Genomic DNA, 27,711 nt, shown 5'->3' on the forward strand with positions numbered 1-27,711 from the left:
ATTTATTCAACCCTTCAGCTTTCCTGTTCCTTTAATGGGGATAAACTCCCTCCTGTAAGCCCTGGATTATTCCTGTCCACCTTACAAGTCTACTGCTTTCTATTTACATTAATATTACAATTTCTGACAACACATTGTCTTGTGGACTGAAATCCATCCTAAACTTAATGAATATCTCTGTGCTTTCAGGCTGATAGTCTGTCCATCTCTAGTGAAGCTGCTATTGCATGTGAGAGTTAAACTCTCTGAAAAAGGGATCTAATTACTCCCCTCTTCATCTGTCCTGCACTCACTCCACAGTGCTTCTCAGACTCTTGCCCAGCAGTGTAAATCATGATGTGTTCCTTCCACTATCTGTGAATCATGGTGTGTGTCACTCTGTGCTGTCCTCAACTGCCTCTTGTCTGTCAGTCTCATCTCTTGCAGGATGTACAGTTGTATCCGTTGTGTCAAAACATGGCCCACAAACTTTGCTTGGATGGAGTGACTTTTGTTGCTCAGTAAGTGCTGTTTATTTTGTCGAAGGTTAATTTTGTGTCTCTTCCCATTGACTCAGGTAGACTTTCCAAACTGCAGTGTTGTCTCCTTGGTCTGTGATCAGTCACGGCCTTCTCTATGATGTTGCTTTCTTTTTCTTCATTACAAAAAAAAAAAAAAATCTACCTTGTTAGGTTTTATTTCAGTGTAGGCTCACACACATCTGTGTGAGCTCCTCCCTGCAATGGGTATGGCACAAGAATTTGGTCTTGGCTTGCATTATTTTAACTTCGTAATCCAGTTTGCTGCAGGGAACAATCCTGTCCTGGCGAGAAAACTGAGACGATAGTATCTCTCTCTCTCGTTACTATAAATCATTTAACAAAGGCAATATATTGGAATTGAGACACATTCCTCAGAAGAAGGCATGTTTCTCCTTAACCTTCAGTGAAGTTTTATTTGTTGCTCTACTTGACAGGACATAGTCTGCTTTTGGTTCTGCTTGGCTGGGGCTCCCCAGAGGACTAAGTCACTCGCTTCTTCATTCAAAAGCTCACAGTGTGTGGGTAGAAGGTAGAGTTTGTGTAATATGGTAAATACACTTTGCTGACAATGGGCAGAGGGTTACAAAATTGAATTTGTGCCTTTTTCTCACTTGTCTTTGTTCCTACTTGTGATTCGGTGCTTTCTTCCTGAGGCTGTGGTACCTCAATTTTCCACTGGGCAGATTTCTTTCCCACCTTTCCCCGCTTCCCACACCGCCTCCCCACAGCAGTAGCTCTGCCTAATCTGGGCTCTCCCTCTAGTACCTGACTAGTTACCCTAGGGAGGAGTCCTGACCTCCCTGTCTGGGGCCCATGACAAAGGCTGACTGAAGCCAGGGGAAGCTGCAACACGTCCATGGGCTCTTTTGTACCCTGTCTCCGATGGGTCCCTCACTGACCTGTAGGTTTGCATGCCCTTTGGCAGCATGCTGCTGCCTGGAGCAGATCAACAGAAAAGGGTTTTGCTGGCATCTCCACTTAAGTCAGAGGATAGTCTGAGGCTGCTTGTGCAAGTCTCACTTTACTGCACTGGTCCATTTCACATGCTGAGGGAGAAGGTACCATGTTCAGAATGGGGTTGCCTGGAGAAGCAGCCACACAGGAACCAGTCTCTGGCAAATCACCAATTTATAGTTCATCCCCTTCTCCCATTCCTGTGCATTCCTGCTGCAGAAGCAGAGAGACAGGCAGTTTACGGGGCAAGGGGTAAATGAAGCTTCCACTGAATCCCATAAAGGCCATGAGATTCTATGGGATCATTTTTAACTCTCACTACTTCCCTGCCTCTGGCATCTCTGAGGCTGTAATAATATTGGTGATGCAAGACCGTGTGAGAAGACAGGTTTCTGCTCTAATGTCTTTCTGAGTATTTTCTGTTCTTACGGTGAAACGGATGTGGGAGAGACTTGCTGTGGGATCTGCCTTGAAAGTCTTACCTCTGAGATGTCAGGCCCTGCTCGGTGTAAAATGAAATTGTCTGCAGCTCATTAACATCAAAGTGTTTTCTCAACTGGTCTGGGCGGCTCGGTGGTAACTAGCAGATGGACCAGAGAACAGCTATGCTCTCCACTAAGCTTTGCCTGCAAACAATTAACATCAAAGGGGAGCCACTGTGAAACAGGGAGACAACAACACTGCCACTGCAGCAAGTCTCATGGCTCGTGGGGAAGGGGGGGAGCCAAAGCTAGAAGGTTTGTGCTGAGATGTTTGTGGGAGCGAGCAGAGGAATGGCTGCTGGGGCCTGCTGATGGTGCTGGCCAGGAAAATGGTGGATCCACTTTGGCTTGAACAAAACTGTCCGATGGTGTTGGTGGCAGCATGGTGCAAGCTCTGGTGTATCAGACCCAATCTAGCCTAACTCTGGGATCAAGTCAGATCTGCCCATAGCCTTGGTAGGTTTGTGATTGCTCACTGAGCTGTCACTCTTGATGTGTCTCCTGAGGCCAGTCCCACTGTTCATTATACCCTTTTTCTCCACTCCTCTGAACACAAAAGTTTTAGCATGTGATTCCAGATGTTGCTGCCCTTTCATAAAGTGGACCTTGGCCCTCTATTTGCCCCTCCCCACAGGAGGTTCATGGAATTAAACTTTCTGCTGCTTTATGTACTGGATCCTCTGGCTCATGCTTTCCTCATCTTCTTCCTCTCTGCTTTGGCAGTAGGTAAGAAGTCCAAATTGTTTGTATTTGTTGTGATTAGCCCAGAGGGATGGGCAGCAGGGTTTGGAAAATGAAATAATTCTTATATGGGTCCCAGTCAGAAATTAGAAGTTTTTTGGTAGGTGCAGCACCAGCACAGGATAGAACCATGGGGCTATCTCAAAGAGTTTGCTATGTAAATATAAATCTAGGAACAGAGGATTGCCAAAAAAGAGAAAAACAAAACTGGAACTCTTTATTAATTAGTGCTAGGGGTCAAGATTACAGACAGTATAATCAGAGGGAGATGTGCCAGACAGCACATGCTTCCTTCCTGCTGGCTCTGCGTGGGAGTGCCAGCTCCAGCCACAGGGCAGATGAGAGAGTGGCAGGGCACAACCAGAACAGTTAAAGTCACCAAGGCTCATGAATCAAAGCTGTAGGAGGTGACTTTCAGGCAAGGTTCTTTCTCCAGAGGGCAGGCATGCTTAGTGCAAAGGCACATGTAACGCTGTTCAAGCTTGCTCAGGAAAAGTATGTTCAGAACCAACCTGGTGTGCTGAAGGACAGCTGATACTGCCTGGGCAATAGCCAAACTGCCACAGAAGGACAAACTATGAAACTTGTCCATCCTAGAAAAAGGAGGGCCACGTGGAGGCTGTGCACAGAATTGTGTTAGGGGAAGGCTGAGGACTAAAGATGCTTAAAAGACCACTACAGCGCTGCCTAGGTGTGAGTGCATTGAGGAGCACGGGCTGCTGGTATGTTAGGAGTGGGTCTGCAGCCAGTAGGGAAGGGAAATTTGGGAGAGGCCTCCAGAAAGTAGTTAATGGTAGCAAGAAACCAAACTTGCTCTGAAATGGAGATTGATAAATTCAAGATTGACATTATGTGACCCACTTGCCTGTCATAGCAGGGATGCAAACCAAGAGCAGAGGAAAGAAGGAGATAGTAACAGCCTGATGGCAAATAGCCCTGCTGCCAGCAAGCTCCCCATCCCCAAATTTATTTTGTGGGCATCAGAGCAAGAGAAGAATCTTGTAAAGGATAATTTGCAAGAAGGCTCTTGTGAAGATCACAGTGGGCATGCACTAGTCCTGGTGCATCTGGACTGATGAGATGCAAGGTCAGCACCCATGAGCCTCTCTAGCAGCATGTCCACTCATTGTTCTTGCTGCCATGCAGACTGCAAACAGAAGTTCTCTGTTGGAGTTTAAAGCATTCACACTGCCATCACTTTATTTAGATTATTTAGCTCCCAGGAAAGAAGTACTTCTGTGATTAGTACAGTTCCTAACAGACATGAATTCAGGTGCTAGCGAGAAACATGCCTGGACTTTGAACGGAAGGAAGATTCCCCACTTCTGGATATAAAGACATATAGTCTCCAATGCCTCATCACACTGAAAAAGAGGTGGAACAAAGACCAGGACACTGCCAACAACTGGAATGAATTGCAGCTAGGGGATCATTCCTCAGTGGAGGTGCCCAAAGGGCTTTCCCACTCTTTGTGGCATAGAAATTCGCCATAGGTCATGCTTTCCTTCTTTCCATTGCTAAGAGCTTTCAATTTAGGACCTGAATTCCCTAAACCTGTCTGCTCTGCTCATGAAAACAAGCTTCACATTGCCCTCTTCACATGGAAGCTTCGTCTTGAAATGGGCTTTTGCCTCTTGCTACTCTGGTTGCTGTCTGCTCTGGGATGTTCCACCTCCTACAGTGAGAAACCATCCTCTGATTTCCTCCATAAGAGTATTAAGAGCCAATTAATAATCTGTCCCTATGCTACCATTGGGTTTCAGATAGCTCTGTCCACCGTTTCCCTGCTGAAGCTTTCCTGGTAGATTGGCAGAGCAATCACACCTCGGTTTTGCATTCCTTTTGCTGGACTAGCCAAACTGAGCTGTCCTGAGCTCATTTTGTAGGACGGGCTAATTGCTCTCCTACCTGCCTGCATCAAGTGGGTCTTGGAGTTTCCTTTGGATAGGACAGCTGGCTTACTGCAGCTGCAACTGCACCTGAACAGCAGCTCCACAGGAAATACCTTGTCTGGGACATCCTGCTACCGCACATGCATACAGCCAGCTTTGAGCTCTATGCCTTTCCAACTCCCTCATTCTGTGTGGCTGGGCAAGGTGAGGATAATGGATCCAGTGGTTACAGTGGGGGAACAAAGGCTAAGACCCATGGGCTTCATCTCTGGCCTTACAGCAAGGTTAGGAGTAGGACATTTCACTTTCCAAGCCCATCCACTGAGCTTGCAAGAAGCTGGTGCTCATGTTCTCCTCCTGCCTTCCCTTCAGCCTTGTGCTGACCGCTTTCTGTCAGAACCTTACAACATCTGAGCTCACCAGGAGGGAGGGCTTTGTGCTTGTGGTGCAAGGCTGAAGTACAGGAGGTGGCTGAGTCATGAAGCTGCCACTGTGGGACCTCCCGGTCACTGCAGCCACGTGCCTTCCCTTTGCATCGTGGCCACCAACAGACCTGGAGGGTGTACAACTATACCGTGGAGCAGATGAGGAGATATCAGCTCTTCCTGATGGAAAACTATGTGGCCTTTTCAGGGCTGACCCCTCTGGGGTGCGACAGCCTCAAAGGCAGGGGGGATGGCTGTTCAGGCCATGGTGATGCCTCAGGGGTGGAATGTCCCATCAGGAGTGGGATGTCCCATCAGGGGAGGGATGGCAGCTGAGGGCACAGTGACCACTCAGAAATGGGGTGTTCCTTCAGGGGTGGGATGTCCCCTCGGGGTTGGGGTGTCCCCTGGGGACACGGTGACTGCTTAGCGGTGGGATGTCCCCTCGGGGCTGGGGTGTCCCCCGGGGACACGGTGACCGCTTAGCGGTGGGATGTCCCCTCGGGGTTGGGGTGTCCCCCGGGGACACGGTGACCGCTTAGCGGTGGGATGTCCCCTCGGGGTTGGGGTGTCCCCCGGGGACACGGTGACTGCTTAGCGGTGGGATGTCCCCTGGGGGTTGGGGTGTCCCCCGGGGACACGGTGCCCGCTCGGGGCGGGGCCGCCCCCGCTCCCTCACGACTGGCCGGGGCGGCTGCAGCGCCCCCCAGCGGGCGGGCGCGGCGGCGCCGCACGTGCAGGCCGACGGCGGGGAAGGAGCGCATGCGCGGGGCGGGGCGGGCGCCGCGCGCGAGTGGGCGTGGCGCGGCGCGGCGCGCGCGGCCCTCCCTCGCTCGCTCCCTCCTCCCCCCGCCCCGCCGGCTGCCACCGCCCCCGCCCCGCCCCCGCCCAGAAGATGGCGAGCCCGTGCGGGCGGCAGCAGTGCTCCATCCAGAGACGCGGCGTCCGCCACCAGCTCGATTCGTGGCGACACAAGCTCATTCACTGTGTAGGTGAGGGACGGCGGCGCGGCGGGGAGGCCGGGCCGGGCCCCTCGGCGGCGGGAGGCTCCGCCGGAGCGGGGGCCGTGAGGCGAGCGGCGCCGCGGCCTGCGGGCCCGCCCCACTCCCCCTCCCCGCCGGCCGCCGTGAGGCGCCGCGCCGGGCCGGGCCCCGCCCTGCGCCGGGGGGGGAGCCGGGAGGGGGGTCCTACCCTGCCCTTTTGTGCGGCCCCTGTCAGCGCCGCGCCCGCTCCTCCCCGCCCGGCACGGCCCGGCCCGGCCGCGGCCCCTTCAAACTTGTTTACGGCGGGGCCGCGCCCGGCGGCGCGGAGCGGCCCCCGCCTGTCACTGCCCGGGGGCGAGCCCGGGCCGGCCCGCCTGCCACCGGCCTGGCCGGGCGGGAGGGAGCGGGGCCGCGGAGCCGGCGGGAGGAGCGGCGGGGGGAAGCGGAAAGTTGTGGATCGCGGTGCCGGATTGACGCCCTGAATCCGGAGCGGGGCCGCGAGGTTAAAAGGATGTGTGATTGCTTTTCTCGTTCCCCCCCCACCTCCTCCTCCTCCTTCCCCCCCCACCGTGCGCGCTTCTTGTTGTGCAGGCTCCTTGCAATCGAATATTTTGGGTTTTGAAAAAGAAGTCCCTTTCATCTCGAGTAACTTTTTCCATTCAAAATACAGATTTTACCCTTTTCTCTTTCCCTAGCAAGAAATCGAGACCTTTTCTACGGGTCCCAACATACACATAAATGCCAGCTCTAGGCCAGTAATTCTGTAGGTGTCTGCAAAGAAAATAGATTTGACAACAGTAGACTATGAACTTCCAGGATAATCTTAAAATTCCCTATCTAAAACATTGGTATGTCTCATTTTGTTTGGCCTTCTGTTTCTAATTGAGCACAAATCCTCATTTTATTTTTAAATATGCAAATATGGCCATAATCTCCCAGTGACTGCTCAGCATAGGTAATCTGTGAAAACAGTCACAGATTCACTTTAGTTCCTTGTGTGCAGAGTTAAACCTCTTATTGTCAGTTAGCTCAGCATCCCAGTTCATTATCGGGGATTTAAAATACCATTTTTGATTGCACCAGGATGTTTAACTGCTGCTGTGTATATTTCTGGCTTCATCTAAATGTTTAAATTTCTGTAATGTGAAAGTGCATGCTAGATGCTTGTTAACTTCAGACTAATTCAAGCAATTAACTTGTTTTATGCATAAAGTGATTGAAGAGTAATATGTTCCTGAGAAACTCACACTGCACAAAAGTGCTGGGTTTTCATTCCGGTGGATTATTGATGTTTTTAGATCGAGTTTGTGGCGTTTTATTTTGATTCCATCTCTGCTACATTTTATTGGCTTCCACCTCTGCTTGAACCAGATTTATTTTACTCCTATCTCATTTTCTCATCTCACCTCAGGCTGCTGGGGTTCACCTGTCCTAGTCCTTTCTAAACTCCCTACTTGCAGCATGTCATCTTGTCTTCCTCTCAGTCCCTGCTGCTCTGGCGTTAGGTCCCTGAATCCTCCAGTGGAGCTGTCCTGCTGCTCAGAGTTTAACCAGATAGCTGTGAGGAGCAGATTAGGAGCAGGGAAAAAAAAAAAAAAAGCAAACCCAAAAGGACAGTTTCAAAGCTGCTGTTGAAGATCTTATGTTAGGGTGAAATGCAAGAATTGTGTCCATTCATTAGGCTGCTCTTTGGGAAAATCCTGGGTAGTTAGAGAAGTTTGTGTCATCTACAGACTCAAGGAAAATGCTACGTTATTGAAGTTCTTAGCAACCCTAAGTGCTAAAACTTAAAACAAACACCACCACCCCCATTTATACACACCCTGTTCTATTTCTCTAAAGCCATTTAAATTGCCAGCTCCTGGTGAAGTTGCTTTCTCCCTTTGTCCCTTCCATATCTCTTCCTCATACTTAAATTTGATACATGTTTTGTTCCTCTGAAAGATTTCCCTCTCTGAAAGTCCCTCTGTGTGTGTTTAACAAAAGATAGTGTGAATGCTGTTAAGCACAGAGTTGACTGGGATTTTTTGGAGGTAAAGTACAAAACCATTTAAAAAAAAAATAAAGTCCAAAGTGTAACAGTGCTCTGACTTTTATCTTGATAGTGCTATGTCGTAAATAGTTTCAGCTTCAAATTGATCAGCTTTATGAGGTCTTGAGACCTGCCCTGCTCCTAGTATGAATCTTTTATAAATTGTTGGGTCATGTAAATGTGCAAATTGTTACATTTTTTTGGTTTTGATATTTTTTATAGAATTATAAAAAGTTTATTGCAGTAGCCCAGGGTGTCCAGCTGAAATTATGTTGTGATCTTAACCCTTTGCCCAAAATACACCTCCGACATTTTAAGTGAATTTTGACAATGTTCCCTGAGGTTTGGAAGTAGACTTGTTAAATGAGGTAACATTCTGTTTCGCCTTGGCCGTTTGTAGAAGTCTTAAATAATTTTTTCCTGTAATAAATACTCTGCTTCCCAATGTTTAAATATCAGTATGGGAAAATCCTTCTTGTTACTTCAGAAATACCCATTCATATTTCGTTCTGAAAGTAAATGAGCAGTGTGGGATTTTCTGTGTTAACATCATTCCCTGAAAAGCCATTCTAATACCACACAGTGTGGCATTCAGAAAAAATATACCCGTGGTTTGAACTAGTGCATTTGGCAATAAAAATTGCTTGAGTAATTCACTTTCACCGCTCGTTTCGTGCTTCTGTGATCGGCTTCTTCTTTGGACTGTGGGTTCACGACAGTTTGTCAAACTGAGCTTGTGCTCTCAAGGGAGCAAAAACACAGGGGAGCTGAAGGACCACCTGTCCACAAGGAGCCAATTCAGGGTAGCTGTCCTAGCAGAAAACATCATCTTTTGGAGGGAGAGGAGTAATTTTCTGCTGGGATAGCTCCCTGAACTGGCTGGCTGTGGGGTCAGGCAAATACTAGCGCTAGTGCAAGGAAGAGGGTGAGAATGTATAGCTGGTGGAAAGGAAAAGAATGAGAATGGCAGCAGAGATACAGATCAGCTTGAACTGTCACAGAGTTGCTTTTCGGTTGTACCAGGGCGGCTTTCTGTGGGAGGTAGCTCAGGGAACTGATCTGGCTGAAACTTCCTTGTCATGCATTTTATCCCCTTTTTTGCGGAGAGGGAGGTGGTGTGGCCGGCGGGGGACAGGTCTGTGAGCAGTTCTGTTGATCAGTGATGTAACTGAAGGAGCAGCATGCCATGGCCTGGAGGTGGAGGGAAGTGTGGAGAAGGGGGTGTTGAAGCTCTCTTTGCAGGGAGATGTACTGGGCTGTTGAATCACATGTAAGGGAGTAGTGAGTGGCACCCGGGATCTTGATGCCCTGGTAGGACTTTGATTGTAAGGACACAGCGTGCCAGGTGATAACTCTTTGATGCTGACATATTTGTTCTCTGTACCAGTCTTGAGTGTTAGCATCTTTTTGAGTGGCTAAAAGCAGATACCTTGAGACAAATGTGATGATTTTAATTTTTATTTTTTTTCCCTCTCCCAACCTCCAATCACCTGCTGTTCAGGTTCTTGCTAGATTTGAAATGGTTGGTGAGATTGGGTCAGCAAAGGAATGGGGAGTTTGAGGGACTAAATAGCCCACAGATCCATGAAACCCTCCTGACACCTTTTATACGGGCAGTAATAGCATTGCAATGCTGTGTGGTCACTGGAGTGGTAGTTTGAGGTGGTCGCATGTATTTCTACTAGCTGGTGATGCTTGGCCCTCTGTTAAATATTAGCTGTACTCTTGGAAACTCCCTGACTAAGTTATGGTCTGTGTTGGGGGTGTGGGGGCAGGGAGGGAATGGTTCAGTGCTCTTCAGCAGCGATCCTAGTTTGGGGCGCAAAATGATGACTTCAAAGCAAAACCTGTAACGTCAGAAGGTTTCCAGTCATCTTGGTCTCTGCCAGTGTTTCATTGAGGTGCTACTTAGCAGCTGTTGATTTTACTCTTTTACTATCAGAATAAGTGAAGCAATTTCCTTTTTTTTTTAAATGACTGTTGCTGATGAAATACTGCAACCTAAGTACCTGATCTGTTTCTGTGTACTAATTTGTTGAATAGTCTGGTCTTCTGTGCCCTTGGATACTTAAGATTAAAGTGTGGATTCTGTGAAAGAAATATGATACATCAGGAAGTGTTAGAAGCTAATATTAATCAAGAGAAGGCGTACAGTAGTTGAATAATTCTGAAATCTTTATTACTTGTTTTGATTATTGCTTGTGTATAGCTCCAGCCTATCATATATGTGATATGAATTAGCTGCTGCTTCCAAACAGTTAGCTGTGTTATCTTGTTTTGGAAGTAGGCTTGGGTCTCTAAGTGTTTAATGTAGTTCTGGTTCAAAGGTCAGATTGTATTTATTTGTTCCAAAATGAGAAAGCTTATTATAACCATGATGCTGATGAAAAATAATAATAAAAAGCAAGTTAAAGTTTAAATGTAGGGCTGTTTTATACTGATATCTGGTTTAGATATGTCCCCAGCCTTGTCCCCAGAAAATGTGCAAGTGGTACTATTTGCCTTATCTGAACCTGCATGCAATGTAAATACAGCTTGTGGCTATTTTTTAATTAATATAAATCCATTTATACAGCAATTTTACAGTATAGTAGCTGAAGGTTTGTTCAAGAAGATCTGGTCTACGCACAAATATTTCTGCCAGTTTGAGGAAGGGAGAATTACCCTTTTATGACAAAGTTATGCCAAGAAAAAAAATGAGGCAACTGTCATTTAAAATTAAAAATCTTTAGTTGTAGGGAATGAAATTTACAGCTTGATATTTAGCTTTACTTTGAATGTGCGTGGAACGATGGTGTGTGTCTGAAGAACAGTAGAAGTTGAACTGTGGGGGATAAGTCTAGATCTGTTCCAAATATCTCCTTGGATTCACTACAAATCACTTTGGATTTGCCCTTGTTTCCCTATTTACAAATGAAGAATAACTTCTGCCCTTTCAGGGACAATGTCAACCAAACAAAAGCATACTCAAAAAAATTCTTGATAATCACTTTGTATTGTACTATCTTGAGCTCTTCTTCCAATGCCTGCGACATGAGATTTTGGACTAGGCTGCATAATTTGGTTTGTTTCACATTTCAACAAAAATGTATTTTAATTTGTGTGAGGTAATAATGATCATTGCAAGGTGGGAGGCTTCCTTCTTGGGACATCTTTGTCCTGCAGGAAGTACAGAGTTTTTGGACTTAATTTTTAACTAAGGAATAATGACATTCATCCACTTTTAATAGAACCTCTCAAAATTAATTACAGTAATCCATTCCATGCATGCAGGAAATAGTCAAAATCCATCTAGATAAAATCTTTGTAGTGCTTGTGTTGGGATATATATAGTAAAGATTTACAGCTTTGTGGTACAGCACCATTTTAAAAGAGTACTTGAAGGACTGTTCCCAGTTTTTAAGACATTTTTTGACAGTTTGTGCTGTATATTGATAATAATCCAAATACTGTTATTCACAGAAATCCAATAACTGTACTCTAATTAAGAATGGATGATACAAAATCCCTATTTTCGTGCTCAGTTGTCTAAATCCTTATTGCATGGTACTTACATGACTCAAGGCTCTGCCATCTTAGGCCATGGTACATCCAGGCAAATACTGTCATGTGTTTTGATGTGGTTAGGTGTTTGTTTGTTTTGTCTGGGAACTTGCGTTCTTTCATGACTATTGTAAAATCACAATGAAAGTACTTCCTAAAAGTAAGTTTAGGCAAGGTTTGAGGAAAAACAGGCATTTAACAGGGTTAAAGAAAATTAGCCCTGTCATACATGTTGGGGCAGAGAGAACACTGCTGCAGTAGGGGGGACTCTCCAATGCTCTTCCTCAACCTTCTATGTATATTTATTTTCAGTCTTAAGAGAATGGGGCTTTGGTTCTCAAAGGTTATTTGGATGGATATTTATAACTCTCTGAGAAATACAAAGCTTTTGGGATTTTCTGAGGGCAGGGTTGGATGGGATGGGCTGAGCCAATATAAGTTCTACCTCTGGTTAAGAGGGTTATTAGCGCTTGTTTTTACTAAACTGACAGAAGTCTGCAAAACTAGCTAATCTTCTGATGATGCTTAGTAACCTGAGTCATCCTAGCTAGGAATGGAGATGAGCAGGAGAGCTCATCTGAAACACTGGATGGGATCATGTCTGTGGGGGGAAGGGAAGGGGATAGAATAGCCTCTTCAAAAGGCAGGGAGTTTTCTATTTTGCATCTTGTTTCTTGTAACCATGCTACAGACTGTGGTTATGTTTGACAGTAGTGCTGTCTAAGCTGGCTTAAATGGTCCCCTCTGTGCTGGCACAACTATGTGTGGCAGCTTAGTGAATCAGTTCCCTGACTAGACCTGACTGGAGAACAATTTTTTTTTTATTTATTTTTTTTTTTTTGCTACAACATCTGCAGAGGATGGAGAGACAGAAAATGAAGAGTTGAGGCTATTCAACTGGTATTGTCACATGCAAAAATCCAAGTTGTCTGTCGCTCAGTAAGTGCTTATTTCTATGTGCTTCATGTTCATTATAGTAGCAGGAAGATTGCTTCAGTCTCCCTCATAGTGCTCTCTCCATGATAATGAACTGTGGGCTTTGCTTTCCAAACTAGTTCCTCTATTACAAAGTTGCAGCTTTACAGCACTTCTCCCCAGTACCTCTGCAGGCCTCTGGGGTTTCTCAGTTCTCTCCCATAAATCCATGTGGCCTCAGATTCTTTTGGGAAATGACGGATTCAGCTTATTTCTTTTTCTGTCAAAGAATGCCTTACTATTATTTCTGTGGACATCTTTAAGTCACTGACCTTTTACCCCAGATTTGGTTCGCCTTGTATGTTGTGTGTAGTATCATGTGTTCTTTTATGGTGAGTTAACAAAAAAATTCAACTGTCAAAGCTGAGTAGGAGATTTGAGTTACACATGAATACTGCTGGCACATGAAAGATGAAGTGGAGGTTGTGGTTTTGCAACACTTCTGCAGGACACCACTTCCTTCATAGTAAAACTGCTATTAGATGATGTCTCCATCCGTTTTTTCCACTCTTCTTACAGAGAAGAGAAAAGATGGTGTTCCTGTTGCATTTTCCAGAAGTGGTGGCAAAGTGGCTGCACAGGGAAGACTTGCAGAAAGACAAAGGATGTTCCTTATGCCCCGAGGACTGTGATATTTTATGGGAGGGAGAAGAGGGGGTGAAAAGAGGACTGGACAAGAGCTCAGTATTCATTAACAAAGGAAGCTTTCAGAAGCTGAATTCAGCAGTGTGGAAAGACATCAGAGGCCACCAGGCAATCTTAACTCTTGAGCTGAGTTTACTTGTGAGAACTTTCCTGGTTGTCTTTTAATGTTTTTTGTGTATGCTTATAGTACAAATGTTTCAGTGTCTAACTGGAGAGAATTGCATAGGTGAGTGCTTGATGTGGTCCTTTGACCTCCCTGGTCAGGATGGTGGTCCTTTTGAAAATGGAGTAACTGCCTGAGTAGGAAGAGGAACAGGTAGTCAAGATAGAGTTCTTCATTTCTTCATTTCTTTTTTTGTTGGTTGCGCTAACAAAAGGATGTGAAAGCTTCAGCCACAGCCTGCAATTGCCCACTCTGATACTTCCAGGGCAGTGGTGATGCTCCTCACCTTGTGCTCCTTTGTACTTAGACTGTAGCAATGTGCTGTTTGGCTCCCTTTGCTGCATGCATATGTAACAGGAGGCTGCTTGCTCTGTTACCTGTGTAAAAGACCTCTGAGCTCCGCCTCCAGCCTTGCCAAGGCAGGCTAGTCTGCCTGTTAAACTCTCCACAGCACTTTGTATGCATAATGCTCTTAAGTGGTCTGCCTGCTCTTAGTGTGCGGGCAAACACGTGGGCCAGTTGTGAAACTGCATCACAGATTAGTCAGAGTGGTGTGCTTGGGCACTTCAGCTGAGGAGTCTGTGGCCAGAAGAGTTCTCTCAACCTGTGCCTTGTGTCCTGCAGTCTTGGGCTTCTTAAGAAATATATTTATATATTGGAACGCACAAAATTTGGTTTAAATGCGCATAGCAACCCAGCTTTCTGCTTGGCTGTTGGCTTCTTTAGTGGTCATTTTGTCCTCATCATGAACAAGTTGAAGATAAGCTAGTGTTACAGCAGACCTTGTCTCAAGTTTGGTCATCTCCTGGCTTAATATTTGATGAGAACTGCTTTCTAGGTGATGCTTTATCATGATCTTTAGATGCTTTTCCGAAAACATGCTGTTCTATCCTTTGCATGAACAAAATGTTTGCAGAGGTGGATGCTTAACTTCCATTTCACTCTGCAAAAGCAAGAGAATAGGAAAGCATGGAGATAGTGTCCCTTTCTGACCTAAAAAAACTTAAAAGCAATCTTTCTTTAGAAAAGGAGGAGCATTGCTACTTAATCCCTAACTTTCTCTTCTGTTTTGAAGTTGTTAGTGAAACTTAAGTTTATATGATACTAGAATCTCTCTTCTGGGATTTCTCTCAAGAGTCTTACTTTTATCTTATGGAAAAAACAGCCATCTGATAGTGTTCACTTCCAAAATGAGAAGTGAAAAAAATGTCTCTTAGAAAAAACTTCTGTACTTTTGTTTCAGTGATTGTTTCTTGATTTAATTGTCCTCACTGCTAGGTAGGAGGAGTGTCCCTTGCTAGTTTGAAATGTCCTTTGGCAAAGTTCTGCTCCTATTCAACTAGAAGAATGTTTCAGTAACTTTAGTGGTTATCCTTTATCTGCATACTGTAGCCTACTAGCTATCAAAATATTACAAGATTGAGTGAAGGATGGAGAAGTGTGAGGGGAAAACTAAGTGTGAAGTGTTAGTTATGTGTAGGTTTAGATGAGTATCCATACTTCAAAATGTGTTGTGTACCATGGCTTTGTAAAAATGAAGAGTCAAAGTCTCTTGGAGAGGGAAAAAGTAACTTTTCCCTCGAAATACTTCTCATGAATGTTTTCTTTATTCTAACTTGGTGGACAAAATTGTAGCAAGTATAACACTAATTTTGGTGTTTCTGGTTAAATGCTTAATGACTGCTGGCACATTTCTCTTGGTTTTTATATGTTTTCTGTCTTCCTTGTCAATCCTGTGAATTCATATAAAATAAGAAAAATGTAATCATCTGGAACTGTATGGTAAGATGCTATGAGAACCCAGTTCTTGTATCTTACAGGAGTATTTTTGTAGACTCTTCACAAAATCTAATCCCTTGGTCTTGCCTCTGCAGTTTTCCTCGAGTGATGTGCAGTGATTTGGGAATGAGCTTCAGTGCTTAGTTGAGACAGGCCATCCAGAGGTCCATTCTGCATGTGATCTTTTGAATTCAGCACGGATGCTGTACTTATCTCCAACAAGCCTGAACCATGGAGAGAAGAACTGTGTTTTGCCAGGGCTCTCTTAAATCAGTGTTTTTTCAGCCTGGAGTTGGCGAGAAGCAACTGTGGAAAAACAAGGCTATTGCCAATAGTTTAAATTGTGTGGGGTCTTTTATGCTTTTCAGGAGCCCACAGTTTGAAAATTACTGCTCTAAATGGTTTGTAAACAAGGGCTGTTTTTCCTTTCCAAAGTGGCTGTAGGTGTTAAGGAGTATGAGCTGATATTTAGTCATCTATTAGATTAGGATTGTTTTTTTTTTCTTTCTTTCCTCTTCTCATACTTCACTATTTAAAAGTATATTTTATCCAAAAATGGATATCATGGAGGATACTGAGCCTGGAAAACTTCAACTTGAAAGCTGACTTCTGGAAAAAGGTTAGAGTGGTGTTAAGTAGGTCTATTTAAAGTGCTGCACTCCCTATACTCAGAGCTTCTGTATTTTCCCTTCCAAGAACCTTGCTGTGAAGGCCAAACTCCTGCTAGTTTGTGTTAGATCTAAAGATTTCCCCACATTCCTCCCTTACATGGTTGTGAAGGGAACTTTTAAGACACAGGCTTGAGTGTAAACTGATGTAGTCTCTGTGCAGTGCACTGGCAGATGCCCTGGAACAACAGGTAAAACGCCTTTCAGGTCTCAAGAGGACATGGATTTATTCATTTTAATGACTAGAAGGTATTTGAAGTATGAGATGGGCACCAAGCTGTTGGTCATCTCTGGATGCCCTGCTGTTCTGGGTATCAAAGCCCAAATAGTCTCCATGCTGACCACTCTTCCAGCTCACTCTGTTTTGCTAGAACCATAGCTGAGGTCACAGGCTGAGCACACTAACAGTACAAAATTGAATGAGTTCAGAGGTTACTCTGCTCCACAAGTTACTCAGTTTCAAATTAGATTAAAATTTGACTTTGTAAGTTAAAGTTGTTGCAGAACTGTAGTCGACTTGGCCATGGAGGCTGCGCTCCTTGCTTATGACAGATTGGTTCTTGTTCCTAAATCATCTGTTTCCCTGTGACTAATCTTGAATTTGTATCTTCCTGCTGCTTGTACTTTGAACTGAATTCTGTGCTCCATATAAGAAGAGCATATAGGCCTTTAAATTTTCTCAACCCCTCGTAGCCCAAGGACTGCTCCTGGCCCTAGGATAGGAAATGCCTTACGCAGCTTGATATATATATAATGGGAGATGGTTGAGAGGAAGGCATGTATCAAGAAGTCGATCACAGCTGCTTTGGTCTATACTTACTGGCATGGTGATGAACTTTAGCAGCTAAATGCACTTGTGATGACACCTCACAAACTTCAGAAAGTAAGCAGTTATTTTTGGAAACTTTTTCCCCCTCAGGACTAAAACTACTAAACCTACTTAAAAAAAAAAAAAGTCAATGCAAAAACACTTTTTCCCAGGGAACCAGCACCTTCTGCTTATCATGTCTGTGGGCATTTCAGCATCCCAACCCTATAACCTGCTTGATGTTCTTTCCTGTCTGTCTTTCTATTGTCTGAAAGTTGGAGGGCTTTCCATTGCTGTAAGGGAAGAAGAATAGTTCTTTCATGTTCAGTTTGGGCAAAGAGATAAGTGATCCTCTGATCTCATTTTTAAGGCAGATGGATCTTTGCTCTCAGCATGCAATGGTGCTGCCTAGGAGGGTGTTCATGAATCTGCCTGTAAGCAGCAAATGGAGCTAGTTTATGAGTTGATTTGTACTGGCAGACTTGAAGGGTTAAGAGTGCTGAATTTATTGAATAGTTTTGACATTCTGTTGGTGGTGGCAAAAATTTCTTTAGTAAATAAATCATGCTCTGAACACTGGTTTGCTGCCCCATAGTTTTGCCAGTGCAGCTATATTGAGGTCTGTTTGTAAGCTGGGTCCTGAAGGCAAGGTTTGATAAGCCTTGGCTTTACTGAGATGTCCAAGGTAGGTCTGAGCAGGGACTGTGGGCCAGAATGAGAGCCCTGGATGTGGGTATGTAGAGGAATCTCTGTAAGTGGTGTCCTGTGCCTCTGAGCTACAACCCATCTGTTCCCAGTGGCTGTGGAAGGACACCGATGCCTGCTGGAGCACCTTGTGGTTACGGGTGACAAGTGAGGCTCTCCTGAGGATGTTTCTGCTTTCTGTCAGCATGGCAGCCAGCGTGCAATTGGGCTTTGGCTGTTAGTGCAGGAACTAACTCACTCTCTGCTGTCAGGCCACACTCAGCACAGGGTTGGGGTCTGAAGCAGCACGGATCTCTCGCTTCAGGTGACCTCACAGAAGGTCATAAGCTTACTCTCCTTTGCAAAATGACATGTAAAATACTTGTCTACGGGCTTTCCATTTCCTTGGTAATGCATTCTTTAACTCAGGTGAGTCCTCCCTCTTAGCTCAACCTGAGGGGAGGTAGGCAAGATGGAGACAAAAATGAGATAGCAGGACATCATAGCCTTGAAATATCCCAAGAGTTTTTCCTCTTGAAACCAGTGGATGAAAATGAATATCTCTCTAAAACTAGGTCTCTTTTGAAAATCCAGATTTAATGTAAAGGGGGGGTCAAACTTCACAAAGAGTGCTTTTGGAAAAGGAGAGGATAAACTTCAATAACTGTATAATTACTTGCCGTGTTTATATCCACTGAAGGAATGTAAAGGTGCATCTAAAACAAAGAACTATAAAGTTTTTGTTTTTCTGTTTCTAAATTGTTGGCTCTGAGTGCCATACTAAATGGCATAGATGGTTTAATTTAGAGATGTTTCTGTGAAATTCAGAGACAATAAAAATGGAAGGTCAACCAGAGAAATGAAATAACTTTTGCATAAAAATATCGCCTTAAATAGATGTTTCTAATGGTGTGGTGGTTGGGACTTACTGTGCTGGTTTAAAAGTTAACCAGCAGGGGGAATGAACCCAACTCAAAGGAGAGATTATAAGTCAGAATAACAATTTATTAAAATAATACAGTAAGTACAATAATACAAACAAACAATTGGTCTCAACCCACAAAAACCCAAATGTATAACCCAGTACCCTGGGGCCTGAACAAAGTGGTGTTCCTTGGGCCCTGTTTGAGTCCAAAGTAAAGGGAGAGGGGAAGAACCTGCTGGTGGGAGAGCTGCTGCAGTCTGGCCAGAACTGGTGATCGCAGTCCAGTGGTGGTCTAAGTCTGGTTGAGAGCGATGAGATGCAGCCGTCCTCTGGATCCCACGAGTGGGTTGAAAAAAATGTTCCAAAACTCCAAGATTATATATCCTCCAGTTCAGGCAGGAATGCTTGGTACTCCCCTCAGGGCGGGGAGTTCACAAAGGGTGTGAGGACAGAAACATCCTCCTATCTCACAGGCCTCTTAACACCTAGTTTATAGCCTGAGGAGTCAGGCTCTATGGGTAGAGGGTGCGAATAGTCTATTGACAACAATAGTCTAGTTTCTGGGAAATGACATGGAATGCTATAGAATACAGTTTTGGGTTACACCCACCATGCTCTATGGGCAGAGGGTGCGAATAGTCTATTGACAACAATAGTCTAGTTTCTGGGAAATGACATGGAAGGCTATAGAATACAGTTTTGGGTTACACCCACCATGATGAACTGATCTCAGCTGTCCTAACTAGGACACTTACTTTGGTTTGGGTTTTTTTGGGGGGTGCAGGTGGTTTTTGGCTTTTTTTTAATGTGAGGTAAGCATAACTAAGAGACTTGTGTGAAGGGAAGTCATGTCTATTTAACTTTAAGGTACTGAAACTACAGACTATACTCTGATAATCTTCCAAATACATCTTAAAGCATTTTTTGGGAAATGGACTAAAATATTTCCCTTTTTAGGGGAAAAACAGTTTCAGGTAAGTACCTGATCTTCCCATCAGATAGAAAGAACTATATAAAGTTCTAGCATGAAACTTAAGGGTTGATGTTTGGGGTGGTGCTGGTGGGAGAAGGCAGGCAGGTTCTGTGATGGGTTTTGGGGGAGCTTTTCTTTTTGTTGTGGTTTTGTTGTTGGTTTAAGCTTAAAAAATTAAATAGAATTCACCAGGAAAAAAGCTTATTGTTTTCAGTTAAAGAATTAAGGGTTAGGACAGCATAGAGATTTGCCTGGATGGGTTCTCTGAATCTTTCTTTTAAGGAAATCAACATTGGAAAATGATCCTCAAGAATATTCAATAAAACTACTGTTGGCTTTTGGGCCATGAGTTATTCTTTTTCCAGAATAAAGTTAAACATGATGCTATCTATTTTTTAACTGTATTATCACAGTAATGTAAGCAACTTGCTGTAATGTAATGTAAGAGGGTCAGATTTCTGGAAAGGCATGAAATTGTTCTCTGTGCAACATCACTATTTTGGTGAAAAATAATGAAATGTATTGATTAGAGTTTATATATGTCCTAAATGTGATGTTTAGTGTATGTAGAAGATTCTATAGGAAACATTCAGTAGACTTTTTTCCATTTTAAAATAAAGAAGAGGTTATACTAGAGCAACTGTATTAAAGCAGTTCACCCTGATATTGAAGAAACTGCAAGTCCACATTACAGACCTTGCTGAATTGTGCAAATTTGTGTTACGTTTATAGTAGGTGCAGGTTTGGGGAGTAACTCTTGTGGAAATTTCTGAGAAATCACAATTTTATACATCATTTAATTAAATGAGCAGTATGGGAGAATATAATTGTTTGATGTTTAATATATAAGATTCTTTGAGAAAGATCTTGATTCCACCACAGGAAAATAGAATACATGTCCAAGTGGTGCATAGCAGTAGAAGTGAATTCTCTTGTGAAAACAGTTCATGGCTACACGGCAGTTTTTAATCTAGTCTAGATTTAAAATGCTGTAGAGAAGGGTGATCCTACCACCCCCTTTGTGACACTTCCCTCACTTCATGTAGATTCATGCTGGGTTGGATCAGGGAACTGATCCCTGAACCATCTTGTCGTGTTACTGTGCAAATGCAAGATGAGTGAGCCTCTGGGGGGGGTGGGGAGGATGAGTGGGATCAGCTCTTTCAGTGGAGAGGTGGATTTATCATGGATTAAAGTGCCAGGTGATCAGTAATCATAGCTTCAAAACATTGAAGACATGCTGCAAAATGAACTTCCCTGTGACAGTAACCTTCAGTTTGCAGTAATCTGTCTTCTAGTGACTTGGGATAAGGGAATTGTGGCATTTTGAGTCTTCTGACTCCGCTTCTTGCAATTAACCATTTTTAAACAGTATATTTTGCAGTCATACATTTTACATGCACACGTGTTTTACTGCTGCTGAATCTTTTCCTCTCTAAAGCACTTGAGTCAGGCAAGCCTGGTTCTGCTCTTGATGCTGCCTTGCTAGTGCACGTGTCTCAAGTTGCAGTATGTCTCCAGTGAGTAGATAAGTATCCAGTATGTTTGTTTTTCAGAAAATTAACAGAAAATTACAAAGAAACTGATGCTGTAATGGTGACATTAGGGTCATCACAAGTTACTGTCAGCAAAAAGTGATCAAAACAACTGAATCTATCTTTATATCCCCTAGTAGTAGTTCTCGTAGGTATTTCTTTGCCCTGGTTCCTTTGGCATAGTGGTGATCTAAATTCTCCTTCTGAGTTAGAGTCAACACACTTTTGACTGTTGGCCTAAAGGAAGGGATTCTGTTTACCTGTCTGGGTGATCTGCATATTTGGGCTTTAAGGAAACAACAGCAATCCCTGATAGTGTACCATGCACCTTGGGTTTATGATGCCAGTTGGAGAGATGGGCCAGTGCTGAAACAGCTTGTTTGAAGGCAGTGTTCTCCCAAATGGCAGGAACGGTCAGGTTTCTAGCCACGGGAGCCTCCTGAGGGTAGTCAGCCCCTAATTACACCAGACCTTGTGAAGCATTCTTGGTCTAGTTCAGTATCTTCCCTTTTCACCAAGAAACAATCTCTACCACAGAGGATATGTAGGTTGATCACAAGATGTGTGAGTTGAGCAGGTTTGAGCTGGGCTTTCTAGGTGGTCAGGCAGTCACAATGCATATTCAGCATGACTGCTGGTTTAGGGTTTTTCTGTTAAGACAAGGTTAAAAGTTGTCATAGGGCTTGCTTCCAAACAGGAGTCACCAGGGGAAAAAACAGGTAGAGCTGAGGGCAGTTCAGCACTTCTGCTGAGTTCATCTTCTGAGTTCATTCCTCAGCCAGTAAATCTTAATGGTTGACCAAGGAGCAGAACAGGGATATCTGTGTCAGACCAGCTTTGCATTCAGGAGACAATACTGGAATAAGAACCACTCCCAGAAAATATCTGTCTGCTCATTCAGCAGTAGGTCCCATTGCCTTGCACTGGAGCTGCGTGATGTGTGTGGTGGTCTCTGCTACAGGAGCAGGAGTCTGTCCTGCTCCTTCCTGTGTGTCTCCTCTGTTCTCTGCAGCACACTGCCTAAACCTATGGAGTGCATGATATTGTTGACTCTGTCTCCTTTCTGTTCTAATAGGCCTTGAATCTCCAGCATCTTCGCTGTAACATGCATCTCCTGTGTTTTTCACTTATGAGGAGTCCAGGGCAGTTACACATCTAACAAATCAGAGCAGTTGCATGCTCCATTCTTGAACAGACTTTTAAGCAGTAGCTACACATCTAGTTCCTGAGCAGATGTATTCTGGGATTTCCTGACCATGCTTTTCATGATGACATTGTTTAAGGCAACCCCTTGTGTGGCCACTTACACTTTTGGGATTCTGGGCTAGTTAAACCTTTGTCTTAACCCTGAACAGCCATTCTCATGCAAGGTGAACTTGTAGAAGTTACTGCTTTAAAAAAAAAAAAAAAGTGAGATGTGTGTGTACAAAACACTTGTCCCTTATGCAGTCTCATGAACTTGTACAGTGTAACTGATGGAGTGTAGGGGTAGGAATGAGTGATGGAGCAGAGAAGGGAAGGGCTGCAAAACCTGCTGTTGCTACTGAAAGTTCTGCTCAGGAGGCTGTACTTTGAATCTGTAGGCTTGATTGGAGTTTGCCTCCATGAATTTTGGCTCATGCTAGCACTGATCCTTCAAAAGGGGCAAAAGATTACAGAGATACTTTACCAGTGTCCCCTGATGCAAAAAGCAAAAATTAATTTCTGTTACATCCAAAGCCTTGTGTCTTCCTAAGATGCATTGAGTTCTTCAATGAGGTGATGTGGTTCTTGGTTCTGTACTGTCTTTATAGTCTGAACTACCTTAAAATGGTACTACAGTACCCTTTAAAGCTGTGTTCTGTGTGCCTTTGGTTTGAGGGATGCCTGGGAATCTCTTGTTTAAATCTCCATTGAAATAAGCAGGGCTAACCAGTTACTGTGAAAGACGAGGCAAACTCGTAAGGGCTGTTTCATTTTTCTTGCCATCACACCACGAGCAGCAGCTGTAGACGCTCATAGGATGGCTAATTTCAGAAATCACATAGTTCAGCAGTTGTCAAGAGGAGGGAAAACCTTCAGCCTCCTGTTTACATATGATGATGAGATGCATAAACTGGAGCATGAACCTTCGTGCTGGAACTTCTCCTAAGATTCAGCAGCATGATAGGCAGAAATATGGCTTCTGTTAAAATATTGGGTTTTTTTGTTCATTTGTGTGTTTTTTGTCTGTGGACTGCCATGAGTGTAAAGCATTTACATGGTTGCCTCGCGGAAGCCTTGTTACTGAGAGTAACAACAAATCCTGCAAAATTAGCCTATTTTGTTAATTTGGGAATGAAGCATGATAAATGGTTCTTAGTTTGCACCTAGAAATATTTCTGAAAAACAAAGGCTTGACAATCCTTGAAGATGAATGCTGGTTACTTAAACTTTTGCATTTATATTTGTGTCTGCTGTGGGTGGGGATCCTCTTGTAGCCTTTCTAAAGGTAGAGTCTGTTCTTTCCTCCTGTTATCTTCGCCATTAAAGCTGGATAGTGCAGGTCGATGGATGAGTGGATGTCATTCTTGGGAAAGTAAATTTAAGGCAAAAAAGTAAATGGGGAAGGAAGGATTTTTATTCCTGAACTAGCTGTTTTAGTTTCTTTTCTCAAGGACCGTAGGAATAAATCTGAACAATATGAGGTTGAGTTGCACCTGTAAAAATGGATTCATTTTGTTAGCTTCCTCCTGTTCTGCACAAAGCCACGAGCAGCAGAAGTACTGGAAGAGCCTGCTGCGTAGGCTTATGCTAACCGTATGTTAACTTAGCTGAAAAAAAATTAAACCCTACCTCCTGCAGAACTTGATTTGCCATTGAGAGGAGCTTTCCACTTGCTGGGAGTGAAGGGGAATTTTTCAGTCCTTGGCAATTGTGCAAAGAGGTGGCTATTGTTATTGGCTCAAGGACTGTAGAAAGAACTTTAATTTCCCTGCTTTGTTTGATGCCTCTGCAACTCCAAACTGTCTTTCAATGCAAATATTTAGCTGACTTTCCACTGTTGCTGCTTCTAGGTTTCCTTCATTTTATATTTTCTTCCCCTATGCTTGTCATTCCTCTACATTGAGTGTTTGGAGTTATTTTTCATGAGACTTTTTTGTTTCCAAATGAATTTTATTTTCTCTCTAGGTCATTTATGTATTTGTCTTCACTAATGTTTGCAACATCTCCGAACATAGTATCCTCTGTGAATTTAACTAACGTGCTGTTTACCCTTTCTTCCAGATCCAGTTTCTGATCCTACTTCCACATTTGGGAGTATGCAAGGGACAAACACATCTCTTTGCGTAGCTTGACTGGATATCCCAAGACTAGGATGTTAGTATATTTAAACATTTTCTTTTGCATTAAAATGTTGCCAGTATCTTAATTGCACATAGATTATTATTTTTTTCAATGTAATTAGCTTTATTGGCATTATGCATATTCAGAAGCCTGCTGGTAGAAACAGTTTTTCTGCAGTCTGACTAGTGCTTATTGGTGACTTTAAAATGGGTGCAGGAGTAAAAAGAATTTCAGGGTTGCTTTTAAAATGAGCTTATTTGCTGTTACAGCTTTAACACTCATTCTTGAAAATGTTGGCTCTTTGTGTAATAAGATTAACTGTAGGTTAATCCACGAACATATAAAATCTTTAGACTGTGTTCGAGATATTTATGAAAGACCACTTCAGACTTCTGAATGCATGAAGAGAGATTTTTAAATACTTGAAATAGTCAAATACCTATAGAAATACTTGCATCAAATAAGTATTAACAAAAAACAAAATTGCACACTGAAGTTTTTTTTTTGATTCCCTGCATCACAGGTCATATTATTCTGGGACTTGTAAGGAACCAGTTGTCAGGAAGAGTAAATCCTATGCTAAACTATTTTTGCAGAGTTGATAATGCAGCTTCCTTAAAAATGTGTTTTGTGACTGTGTTGTAGGTATTGCAAAATGAAGTATTGCATGTTTTCTGTTATGTAAGTAATTGTATGGCAGTAATTAGCAGTTCAAAGATAAAGAAGTCAGCATTAAACTAATACGCTATTTTAAAAAATGTTGGTTTTCCGACTCAGCCACCTCTTGGAGTGTATTCAACTACCACTATATTTAACTGAATTACTTATTGAACACTAGTATAAGCAAGTACTTAAAGTACTGAAGTAGCTAGGATGCTGAATGCAATGTTCCTTGTGGAGCTGTGGATTTTGCAGGGTCCTCTGCAGCCTTACTTTTCCAGTGTGTTCTCTCTCCCCCTTGTAAATGAAAGGAGCCTTCTCTTCATGTGGTTTGAATTTCTTTTGTTAAAACTGCTGCCTACCCTCGTGGCTAACATTTTAAGTAATTAGGTACAGTTTCTCTGCTTGGATTTTAATTCGTGCTGTTCAGCTCTGTACATGGGCAATATATTTAGGTAAAATTGCAGTTCTTTAGCTTGGCTACTTTGACAAAAGAAGAACTAGTGCTAGGAAAGTGCAGTGTTTTGAGACACTTGTCCTAGTATCCCACTGCATTTTGTTTCAGTGGTTGATTTCCTTCACTCACCCCTTTGATATTATTCCTCTGGTTTGATAGAAAAATAAGTTTATTATGGTAGCTTACAAGCTTTTGGAGGGAATTTGAGACTCATTGAGTATTATTGTTTATCAAATCCACTGAAGCACAATATGTTCTAGAAGTCTAATATTCCTTGAACCTGGAAATATTTCTGGAGTGAAAAATAATTAAAAAAAATTTGGCTATATCTGAAATAACCTTCAGAGTATTTAAGGTCTAAAACTGACAGTGGTGAGGAACAAGGCACTTACTTGCTTGAATGCTTTTTGCACACGTGGTCTTCAGCAAATTATTGTTCACTCTTTATGCCACACTTTGTTCCTTACATGTGCATGATGCTCTTTTTCTTTTAGAGAAACTTTCATATGAAAAGGTCATTTTTTCCCTACAGAATGTAGGGGAAGATATCTATGAAGTGTTGTAGACATCAACCTATTTTGTAACTTTTGAATATCTGTAAGTGCTTCTGTAGTCTTTTAATCCCATAGGATCAGATGATTAGGGTATAGCCTGCAGAAGCACAGTTTGTATCAAATTCCTTCACTGTTAATATGGCTGCACTGCTGGCAGTTCCTAGCCATGGATTAGGAAATTAAGTTCTGAGATTTTGCTCTGAGAGAAGTATTCCAAAGTTACAAAAAGAGCTGCTTTGGATATAAGTGGATAGTGACCCTCATCTTAAAAGCTGAAGCTTCTAGCAAAGCAGCACTCAAAACTGTGAAGTGTTTCTGTTGTTTCTTCATATAGAGGTTGTTAGAGATATTTCAGTCTCCAATGAATGAAGCAATACAACGTAGTGTGGAATGTGCAAGCTTGAGAGGATTTGTGTGTAGGTTACCTGGAAAATATAACTGATTTGGAACACAGGATCTGTGATTGGCAGTTTCTTAGAAGGCCGAGTGTTCTACCAGTATTTCTTCACTTAGTACTAAAGAATTGGTTTTAGATCTGCTGATCTTCCTAGATAGGGACTTCATTCTTTGAACAAACCCGAGGTTTGTTCCTGTCTACTAAGACCTTTTTATTGAGATACCAGTTGTAAAATTAGACCAAGGCTGGCTGTTCTAGAAGTCTAACCTCTGGATGTTTTATCTTTGTAACAATTTGATGTTCTTGACTAGAAACCTGTAATTTGTTTAACTGTGAGCATGTCCTGATATTCTGCTGTAACACAATGACATTGAGAACTTTAGTGTTCAGAAAGTGTAGGACTGCTGTCTTCTCTCAAGTTCAGATCACAAATGATGCTTTCAAGCAAAGAACTTCAAGTAGACTAAAACCGAAAGTGGTGGGGGAATAGGGTGGCCTTAACCAAAGTACAGTGGATTAAACATTTGACTGAGGAAAGCCAATAATATGCTATGCTTCAGGAATTCTAGAAGGTCTGGAATAAATGAGATGGTGAAGGCTGGGGAGTGTCAAAAAGCTGCACAGAACTGCTTGACTTAAGGAAGACGTAAAGATGATGGTAGAAGCTGAAATTACTGTGTATATAAGTCAGTTAAGTGCAGTATAAGTTGTTGAATATACCTGTAGGCACCAAATTCACTGTAGCTACCCAGGAAAGATACCTGGGCATAACTTTGAAATCCTGAATGGCCATCATAAAATCTGTTTATCATGTTACTTTTGTGTCAGCCAATCCCAAGGGATTTTTCCTGGCTATGGTCTTCAGTTCTGATGCAGTAATTACTTCAGATGTCTGTCTCAAATCTGAATACAGGAAAGGCAATCTGAGTGAGCAAATGAAGAAGTCAGACAGGTCTTGATTTCCACAGTGTTGTTGTCTAAGCTGTCACTGGTCTTGCCACTTGTTCCTGCTGACGTAACTGAACTAGGCCAGGAAGTAGTTCCAGTGTAGAAGTAAGGCAAGCAAAAATGATTATTTTTTTCTTTGTCTTCTGTATGCTGTTGTACAGTTGTTTATATTGCCAGTGACAAGTGTGAATGGAAATGCTGATGTTAAACAGCCTTCCTCCTGTCCCATGTTGCTGTCAAGGAGGGGAAAGAAAAGCTCGGTGTAACACTGATTGTAGTTTAACACAAAATGCCTTAAAGAAACTGGAGTGCTTCTCCTGAGAAGCACACCTGCAGGCATAGCTTACAGAGTTGGTGGTGTGTAGCTGAAGCTAACAGGTTAGTAAGATTCCAACTGTTGCTTCATGAAACGATGGCAGACATTACATACATCTCAGAAGTGAGAGAGATTTATCAGTCACTTGCTCTTTGGGAAAATTTCTGCTAATCCCCAAAGGTGAGGCTTTCTTACAGCTGTTTACTGCAAGTTTCTTGCTTCTGAGTGTGGTTTTTTTCTTCTTTAAAGAAGGTTCACTGCTCCTTGTCTACACTGAGTAATATTCTCTAACATCTGGCAATTTCGGTTCCCATAGTTAATTTCAGCACCCAATTGTTTTGCTGC

General features: G+C 43.1%; 1 protein-coding gene across 2 annotated transcripts in view; it reads left to right on the top strand.

Annotated features, from left to right (window-relative positions):
- Positions 1 to 5,772: 5,772 nt before the first annotated feature.
- LCOR (ligand dependent nuclear receptor corepressor) overlaps positions 5,773 to 27,711 on the top strand; it is a 62,215-nt gene continuing 40,276 nt past the window's right edge. Inside the window, exon 1 of one of the 2 annotated variants that reach the window (XM_051799988.1) lies at positions 5,773 to 6,003. In XM_051799988.1, coding sequence (XP_051655948.1) covers positions 5,778 to 6,003 — 226 coding nt within the window. In that variant the 5' untranslated portion in view covers positions 5,773 to 5,777. Of the gene's footprint in view, positions 6,008 to 27,711 lie in introns of both variants that reach the window. The other variant, XM_051799989.1, reaches the window with a different exon arrangement.

Source organism: Manacus candei, unplaced genomic scaffold (genome assembly GCF_025592945.1).
Source record: "Manacus candei isolate 608988 ecotype Guabito, Panama unplaced genomic scaffold, ASM2559294v1 h1tg000050l, whole genome shotgun sequence".
Classification (NCBI taxonomy): Eukaryota; Metazoa; Chordata; class Aves; order Passeriformes; family Pipridae; genus Manacus; species Manacus candei.